This window comes from Anneissia japonica, unplaced genomic scaffold, assembly GCF_011630105.1.
Source record: "Anneissia japonica isolate Jap-2015-1 unplaced genomic scaffold, ASM1163010v1 scaffold277_len1293397_cov203, whole genome shotgun sequence".
NCBI lineage: Eukaryota > Metazoa > Echinodermata > Crinoidea > Comatulida > Comatulidae > Anneissia > Anneissia japonica.
The window spans coordinates 556,829-566,968 of NW_022719460.1; the positions used below are offsets into that span (position 1 = coordinate 556,829).

Here is a 10,140-nt window from a genome sequence, read left to right on the forward strand (position 1 = left end):
ACAGTAATGTTTTGGATCACTTATCATTTCAAAGATCCCATCCTCGTCGCCAAAATTTGTAATATCTTTGGGTTCAAGAACGTATCAAAACGTACACAATGACTTCATTTCCAGAACAATTTATTTCACAAACTCTAGAGGGCTCACATCTCACATAATGTTACAGTATTTAAATGATCCATGTATATTACAAACATGATTAGGCTAGACAACGTAAGTTCAGGTTTATCATGCTTTGAAGTTGATGGTGATCCGACGACCCAAGCTGCAAGATGGCGGACCTGGAAAAAGTCGGTAGACATACTCATTACGGCGAAAGGAGTGACGGATCCAAACCAAAAGGAGGCGATCTTACTGCATGCTGGAGGTATCAGAATGCAAGAAATATATCATGCATTGCCCGAATTAACAACACCGCCACCAGAAATTGGGGGTGAAAATGAAAACGCGGCTGAAGAAGTTGCAGTCGACGTTTACCAACAAGCGGTTACGAAGCTAGACAGGTACTTCGAGCCGAGGGTTAATGAACCATACGAGAGACATAAGTTCAGAAAAATAAAGTAGCAACAGGGTGAGTCTATTTCTACTTACCTATCACGGTTGAACATACAAGCTGATCTATGTAATTTCAGCAATGAACGGAATAACAATATCAGAGACCAATTAATTGATGGTTGCTCTGCTGATAAGCTCCGGAAAATGTTGTTGGAGAAGGGTAATAAACTTACCTTAGAAACTGCCGTCACAGCAAGTAATTCCTTTGAACTAGTACAGAAACAAGCTCAAGCGATGAGTGCAAGCTCATCGTATGCAAATGGTAGCCATAACACAGCAGGCAGAGTAAATGCTGTACACAATCAACATAGCAGTAAGACTAGGCCTAGGCCTAAACCAAAACATAACTATCAGAACAATAAAAGCGGCAGTAGTAGTACGCAAGGAAGTACTACACAGTCGAGCGAATGCTATCGTTGTGGGCGACGTTCACATAACGCGAATGAGTGCTGGTTCAAAGACAAAGAATGTCGAGGCTGTGGGAAGCGAGGTCACATACAGAAGAAATGCAGATCTAAGCCCAAGACCGGTGCAAACAAAAGCATAAGCGCTGTATATAGAGATGATACAGAATCAGATGAGCGTGAAACAGTCCCAATGTACACGATGACGTCAGACTCAGGTGATGCGATAATCGTTGATATGGAGGTTGAAGGTCAATCATTGCAATTTGAGCTTGACACAGGAGCAACGCACACAGTTATCCCAGAACATGTGTTTGAGAACATTAATAAATCCAAACATATCAGGTTGTCAAAGTCAGAGATAGATTTTAAGAGTTTTACTGGGGAACGGATAAGACCTAAGGGCGTTGCTAGAGTTATGGTTAGTTACCAAAACCAATGTACTATGCTAGACGTGTATGTCGTCAAAGAGACAAACCAATTATTATTAGGAAGGGGTTGGTTGAAGTATATTAACATAGATTGGCCAAAATTATTTGCAAAAGTCAATCAAGTAAATAAGGTTGATAGAGAAATAGATGAACGCATCAGCAAGGTATTAGATGAATACAGCAACTTGTTTGATGGAAAGTTAGGGCTATTAAAAGATGTAAAAGCCAATATTGAACTAGAGGAAGGTTCTAAACCATACATGAGTAAATGTCATAGAGTTCCATACGCCTTAAAAGGCATGGTTAATGATGAATTGGATAGGCTAGTCAATGAAGGCATAATAACTCCTATTAAACATTCTGAATGGGGTAGCTCTATTTTTACTGTGCATAAGAAAAATGGTAAAATAAGAATATGTGGAAATTATAAACCCTCCGTTAATCCAATGTTGAAGTCAGTGGCTCCACCAAACATAAACATTGATGATATTTTGGTTAATTTATCAGGTGGGAATAAGTTTACAACCCTTGACCTTGCCCAAGCATATAATCAAATGGAGTTAGCAGATGAAGCTAAGAAAGTCCTAACTATAATAACGGAAAAAGGTTTTTACCAAATGAATCGATTACCTTTTGGTATCACAACAAAACCCGCCATTTGGCAAAATGTTATGTTGAATGTATTGCAGGGATTGAATGGCGTACAGGTATATCTTGACGATATTATTATTACGGGCAAAGATGACCAAGAGCACATAAATAATTTGAAGGGAGTATTGAGTAGGTTAGAGGAGTATGGGTTGAAACTGCGACGTGATAAATGTGTTTTGATGCAGAAATCTGTAGCTTTTCTAGGTCATGTCATAGATAAGGATGGCATACACAAGTGTCCAATTAAGACAGAGCAAATTTTGAACATACCCTTACCAACGGATGTTAGTCAACTCCGATCATACTTAGGTATGGTGAATTATTACCAATCATTTGTGCCTAATATGTCATCCATGCTTAACCCTTTGTATAAGATGTTGCAAAAGGGAGTGAAATTTCAGTGGTCTAAGGCAGCCAAAGATGCCTTTGAAAAATCCAAGTTTGAATTGGCTAATTCTGGGTTTTTGGTGCATTACAATCCCATGTTACCAATAACAGTAGCAACAGATGCGTCACCATATGGTGTGTCAGCCATATTGTCCCATATAATTGATGGCAAGAAGAGGCCAGTAAAGATAGCCTCTAGATCTTTGACTGCAGCCGAACAAAACTACCCACAAATAGAGAGGGAGGCATTGGCCATGGTTTATGCGTTAAAAAAGTTCTACCCATATGTGTATGGTAAACATTTCATGTTAGTAACAGATAATAAACCGTTGACTCGAATATTTGGTCCCAAAACAGGGTTACCAGTGTTAGCAGCTGAAAGGATGCAGAGATGGGCTTTGTATATTTCAGGTTTTGATTATGAAATTGTGTTTCGTAACAGTAGAGCTAATGCGAATGTTGATTGCTTTTCAAGGCTGCCAATAGGGTCAGCACCAGAGAATGAGTTAACAGACGTTAATGTTAATTTAATTGAGACTATGGAAGCACTCCCTGTAAATGTATATTAAGTTTGCTGTTTACTTTAATTAGTGAATTCACAACACTAGGCCAAATCGAATTACCTCTCGCACTATTAGGCCTAACCTAGTACTACTACATGATGATACATGATACCATGTAGAATCCAAGAGCAATATTTGGAAGCTTCTGGAATCTTGGGTATTGTAGAGGTAATTAGCCTATCGGTTAATTATGGTGTAAGGTACCAATGAGGAACTTAGGCAATATAGAATGCTCTTGAATGCTCTGGAGTTCTAGGGCTAATGTATATAAGGTGAGAGCTTGGTCTTTCCAGGAGGCTCTTTTTGAAACACATGTCAAGTCAATGCCTGATTGCGAGAAGGCATTTGTAAAGTTCAAAACAGCATTGTGTTCTGGTTCTGTTTTAAGAAACCCAGACTTTAATGTAGAGTTCATTCTGCAGACTGATGCATCACATCGGGGGTTAGGTGCAGCGCTCAGTCAGTTAGGCCCTGATGGTACTGACAATCCTGTGTTATATCTTAGTCGTAAGATGTTACAGAGGGAGCAAAGTTATGCAACTATAGAGAAGGAGTGTTTAGCCATAAAATGGGCAGTAGACAATCTGCAGTATTATCTGTTGGGTAGGAAATTTAAAATAGTGACTGATCATCAGCCACTAAAATGGCTGAATTAAATGAGGGAAACCAACAGAAGACTCGCCTGCTGGAGTCTTGATTTGCAACCTTACTGCTTTACAGTGGTGCATAGAAGGGGTATTTTCAACAGTAATGCCGACGGACTCTCCCGTAAAACTTAATGTTACAGCACAGTTTATAAATGTGTTTGAAAAAAAATAATAAATAGTTGTTTGCAGTTTGCATATTACAATTTTATGAAATCTATATTTTGCTTTGCTAATGATGATGTTATCATTTAATTTATTTCTACACTGTACAGTACTGTATATTCAGTTACAAGTTAAAGATACTGTGTATATTTTAATTAATGAGAGTATTATGTTGTGTGTAATAAATTACCATTCCTTTCCTTACTGTAACATATTTATTACATAGAACATTATAGAATTGCATTTATTTGACCAAACAAACAGTGTAAACCACATTGGTAATTATAGGAACACATGATACCATGTAGAATTCAAGAGTGATATTTGGCAGCTTCTGGAATCTTGGGTATTGTAGAAGCAATAAGCCTATTGGTTAATTATGGTGTAAGGTACCAATGAGGAACTTAGGCAATATTGAATGCTCTTGAATGCTCTGGAGTTCTAGGGCTAATGTATATAAGGTGAGAGCTTGGTCTTTCCGGGAGGCTCTTTTTGAAACACATATTTATGTAAATGTTGTTATTTTGATACTGGATTCTTGCTGGAGTTTATACAGAATAAAAGTTTGAGAGTTGTGTTACAACATTGTGAACTGTGTTTATATTTTATATGTCAAAGAGGGATTCCTAGTCATTTGCATACTGCTTAGAAATACGTCAAGTAGGAATTCATAACATATTATGATATCCATCGGCACTGACTTCCATTAAACAATTGATAAAATATGGAAAACATGTAACATTACAAATCTTTGTGGGAGATGAGTTATTTCTGGAAGATGCTTGCCACTGCTACCAAGAGTGTACACATTGTTCCAATGCTTGCTGAAACTCGCTAGACACGACTTATACCACCATCACGCTTCCTGGAGCTGGTAATTGATTATTCATGATATTTAAATATAATGTTCTTTGTGACTGGTGTACTCAGTCTTTTCCTTGCGTTCTTTTTAAAGACGTCCTCTAGTTCGTGGTACTGTAGTAGTTTTTTTAATTAGGAATTGATAGTTCTATAATGTTTGCAGACATTCACATTGGATTACCATAAAGAAATACAACAGGTTCTATTTTTGTTTTATTTCGCTGATGCTTGGCGCTGTCACAATCTGTGTATGTCAATCATTATACTAAATATATACCTGTATTTTAGTAAGTTTTAATATAATATTAATGGTTAAACTCATTTTTGTAAAAACTTAGTTTCAAATTATCTGAAATTGTTGAGATGACTATTATCAATCTGACATAAGGTGCAACATGAATCAATTTGTTGAGTAGGTTCATATATACCAAGTAAAATAGAACACAAAACGATACAGTATGTTGCTCATGAGATACGCCAGAACAAAGGCACAAGGCATATGCTGCTAAGAGGTTTCATTTCTTTCTCTCTAAAAACCACTTGTAGACAGTTGGTTTGTCTTCTGTTTCATCTGTTGAGTAGGTTCACATATACCAAGTACAATAGAACACAAAATGATATGCTGCTCATGAGATACGCCAGTACACAGGCACAAAGCATATGCTGCTAAGAGGTTTCATTTCCTTCTCTCAAGAAACCACTTGTAGACAGCTGGTTTGTCTTCTGTTTCATCTGCTACTTTAACTTTTCGTCTTCTTTTCTCCTAAAAAAGGTTTAAAATTATAAAATAAGTAATTTCTAAATTCAAAACAACCTTTACATTCACACCAATATTTGCAAAATATTAAGCAAACATAGTTTTGTGCATATATTGATAATAATGTCATTCTATATTTGCAAAATTAAAGGATATATAATTTTAAAATGACAGTAAAAAAAGGTAAAGGTAGTCTCGTATTTATTACTGAACGTAAGGGAATAACCTTTTAGGTTCATTGTATTAAGCCTAGGCATTGTGTGGTAGTGTTAGCCAGTTCCTTTCCACGCCGCCCTTTTTAACCATCCCAGTAGTAGTAGTTCCTCCTTCGTAATTGAAGATGACCAGGACCCTCCACAGTATATTTCAACCAGGTACCCAATTATACTCAATGATGGAGAAAGTAAATTGCCTTGTCCAAAAACACAAGCAAAATGCCCATCGAGAATTTCAACCCCGACCTTTAGATATCAGAGTAACATTTCAAAATCAGGGTCAGTTTGTCAGTCAGGTAGGAATATATTTCGGACAAGGAGTAATTCTAGGATTGATTGCCAATAATAACGTGTATGCAACGGGTAAACTTGTTAATTGAAGGTTCAAGAAAAATGGTTTTTATTTTGCAAAAAAATATAAATGATATTTATAGATGATTGGTAATAATCATAAAAATTGTGATTTTAAGAATGATCATTAATGGTCGTACATTCCCCGGTGGAGCTGGATTTTGCAATATCTTGAAGTAAAAAATAAATGATTAAGTACTCTGATCGTATATACTCTACATACGATCAGCTTTGTATCTACTGTATGTATTTAAACCGTATCTTTATTATTGAATTACATATTGTAGATACTGTGTAATTTAAATTAAATTATTGTTAAGTTTGAAAGGCAAATGGGAAAAACCCATAAAACAGCAAACGGCCATATAATGCAAAACAATTTAAAATTAAAATTAAAACGGAACAGTAGAGAAAATCCGATCAGAATGACAAAATAAACTAAGCATCGCGGGGCAGCTGACTCTCTGTCTCTTATACACATCTAGATGTGTATAAGAGACAGTATATATTCCTTTTATTATTTGATTTAATTGTTTTATAGTAATTAATATGTACTGTATAATTATATTTTATTTACTTTTATTGTAATGTTTTATATTATGTTCAGGTGGTTGAACTAGTATAGGTGTACTTTCACTTTATTTCTTCCACCTTGCTTACTATTGTCTATTCTATGTTGTGAGCAGAATTTCAATAAATCTAAAATCAGAAGAATTTCAACTGTAGGCCCAAGGCTGTTTGTTTCTATCGAACAACACTAGCCTGACATGAAATATAAACGACTGATAAGCTGATTGTCTGTATAACCTGGACTGTGGACACGAAAATAATACAGGCCTAGCACTTGCTGGTGCCTGCACTGATGGAATGGCTGCACTTCATTGTTTACTGTGGATTGGCCTACTTATCACTACATGTAATAACCATGACTTCCAAAATGATGTTGAGACTAGGACCACAGGACACAGCCTACTGTAGAAGCAAAGTGTGATTTATCAATGATAACACATAAATAGGAACACCATGTTAAAGCTGGGTACTAAATTTTGGCTAAAAAACTCCATCTTTTTGCCCTTTTTTAAACCCTGATTTATGAAATTGTTGGAAAAAATTAGCATTGGGGTACAGTGTTGTATTCGTCGTCAATCAATAGAAAATTCAAAATTAGTGAGTGGTAAAATAACCGAGCTCTTCTTTCACACACTACTGGATCTGCCACTGAACTCATGGGTATACTTCCTTTTTTCCCCTCTTTCTTTCTTCCCTTTAACTTCTCAATTTTTTTAATTTTTTGGCATGTCTGATTGGGGCACGGGCCCCTAAGTTCCGTTGGATCTGCCCCTGTTTACACTTTATGAACGGCTTCCTAGATATCTTTAAAGCAACTGTAAGGGAAAGCATACCATGCATTTCCAGAAAAGCATAGAAGCATGCAAATTGCCCCTGGGTAGATGATAAAATACGAAAACCTATCAATAAGAAAATCAACTGTTTCGCAAGGCACATGCATCAAATTCACTAGCCAATTAGGATGCATACAAAATTGTTCACAACAATTAGGTATGTGGTGGAAGAACCATCTCCTATTAATAACTACAGGTCAATCTCCCTCACATGGAAAAACTAATGTCCCACACATCACTACATACAGCCTTTTTACACCATTTCAACATTATTTATCCAACATAAATCATGTATGACTCAGTTGACCAATATCATCTATAACTGGACACAGTTACTTGACAGACTTCAACCTCCTGTCACTGACACAATATATCTTGACATGTCTAAAGAATTCAACAAACTTCTCCATCATTTGTTGCTTAACCATCTGATTTAAATATTCAATGATCTCTGTGGCAATGACTGCCTCGTTTTCGACAAACAGAACCCAGTGTGTACAGTATAATGGTGCTACTTCTGATAGAACTCTTAGGAGGTGTACCCTAGGGAACCATTATAGGACCCATTGCCTTTTTAGCATTTATTAATGATGCCCTTGCTAATTTTAATATTAATAAAAAGAAAGAGTGAAAATATGTTAATGACCTCACAATTGATGAAAATAAGACAGCTAATGAATTTAGAATTCTCTACAACTATTTTGAACAAATTGAAACTTAATAAGTACCCCTAATCCTGAATTGTACATTTCTAACCATCAGTTGGAATTAGTCCAAAAAGCTAAGTTATTGGGTGTCATTTTCCAAAATGATTTAAAGTGGCAATGCCAGGTAGATAATAATGTGTACTAAAGCCAATCCCAAAGTGTTCATAATATGAAAGTTAAAAGAGGCAAGGTTTACCCAAAATGAATTAGTCCGTAATTACAAAGGGTATGTTAGACCTGTCTTACAGTATGCTGCCCCTTTGTGGCATAAGGCGCTTACTCAGAGGGACAGGTGTAGAGGATTCAGAAACGAGTCTGCAAGATCATTCTAGGCTTTGATTATACTTCATACACAGTGTCTCTTGCAAATTTAGATCTTCAGCCTCTACACATGAGGAGATGGAATATTTTAAAGAAATTTGCCTCAAAGACAGACGTTTCAGGTAGATGCCCCACCTGGTTTCCTGCCCCTGAACTCAGAACCTGCAGGACACTAAGGAATCATCTGCTAATTAAAAATTATACATGTAAAACTAAAAGATTTCAAAACAGCTCCATCCCATTTATGACTGGTCTACTAAATAGTCTCAAATAAACTATTATAGGTAGGCCTACAGTAATCTGAAAATAGCACTGCAGTACAACTGTCTGCCCTGGTTCCTCTTTATAGGATTGTAGTTGCTTTTGCCTGTTGCGTCCTCTTTCAATTATTTTTGTTCTCATTCTTGAATTGTGGTATTTGATGTTCTTTTTGTTTTGACGATTTTAATTGTACATACATACGCAATTCAACTCTGGCTGCCATGTATGTTTTTGTTGGTTGAAAAAGAATACCGAAATATATATAAGCCTTTATATGCCCCCTGTTGATTCTGTCCCCTTACAAAATGATCTAAATATATTGCAAAACTGGGCTTCTGACAATATGATGAAATTCAATAAAGACAAGACTAAAATAATGCATATTACTAGAAAGAGAATTTATATATATATATATATTATTATTACATTTATTATTAGCTATTCTTTGATAGAATATTTGATAGAATATGGGTAATGATAATTAAATAATAATAAACTTGAAATTGTAAATGAGCTGAAGTACCTAGGTATAATTATTGATTGTAGGCTATCTTGAAATAGTCAAGTTAACTATGTAGTTTCTAAATGTGATAAAAATTATTGGCCTACTACTCCGTGTCTTAGGCAATTAGGCAATGTTTGTTTTTATATACTGTACATATTTATGGAAATTGTTGATTTTTATTAAATTTTTATATTTCAATAACTTGGCTACAGTTTATTTTTATTACTATTGTACATATTGTTGGATTCTTTAATTGTAAATATTAATGGAAATTTGTTAGTGATGATCCTTTTATACAATTTTATATTTTTATTATAATAATTCATGTATTGTTTCTGTTCTTGTATGTGTTTTGTCTTAATACATTTTTGAATGATTAGCAAGCTATATATAAATATCTGGGTGTGGAAATTGACGGACGTTTACTTGTAAACGCGGGGCAGCTGACTCTTTAGAGTTACAGTGAAGCTACTCCAAAATTGTTGTTTGTTCTTTTTGGTCAAATAAATAAATGAAAATGAAATAAATGAATTATAATAACTGATATATAAGACAACCCTCACTACTGTACTTACATGTATATCTTGTTTTGTTTGCATTTTTTGAGCAATAATAAACAATTGTTTTTCCCTCTCAATCCTTGCAGACAATTCCTTGTATTTTTTTCTTCTTTCCAGTTCAATTTCCTATAATGAACAAAAATAAACATATATAGTACATAAAGATCATTTCTAAATAAAGATCATTTCTAAATAGTAAAAAGAGACAAAATAAATAAATGAATAAATGAATATAAATAAATTCTGCTCTATAGTCACCTGGATGGTGATCCCTCTCTCTTTGTCTGGAGTAGTAATTTAGTAAAGTAGTAAAATTTAATTGCCAATTTCAATTTGTAAGTGTAGTCCTCTATGTATTTTTTGTTGATTAAGTTAATAGTTTAATTTTTTTTTCATAAT

General features: G+C 35.0%; 2 protein-coding genes across 2 annotated transcripts in view; both read right to left on the bottom strand.

Annotated features, from left to right (window-relative positions):
* The window catches only part of LOC117110930, a 536-nt gene extending 428 nt beyond the window's left edge, over window positions 1-108 (bottom strand). Inside the window, exon 1 of the mRNA XM_033253781.1 lies at window positions 96-108. Coding sequence (XP_033109672.1) covers window positions 96-108 — 13 coding nt within the window. The remainder of the gene's footprint in view (window positions 1-95) is intronic.
* A 4,753-nt stretch (window positions 109-4,861) lies between these two features.
* LOC117110932 (probable U3 small nucleolar RNA-associated protein 11) overlaps window positions 4,862-10,140 on the bottom strand; it is a 33,293-nt gene continuing 28,014 nt past the window's right edge. The window contains exons 7-8 of the mRNA XM_033253782.1: window positions 9,757-9,867; window positions 4,862-5,424 (exon numbers count right to left, since the gene is read on the bottom strand). Of these exons, the coding sequence (XP_033109673.1) occupies window positions 5,338-5,424; window positions 9,757-9,867 (198 nt within the window). The 3' untranslated portion in view covers window positions 4,862-5,337. The remainder of the gene's footprint in view (window positions 5,425-9,756; window positions 9,868-10,140) is intronic.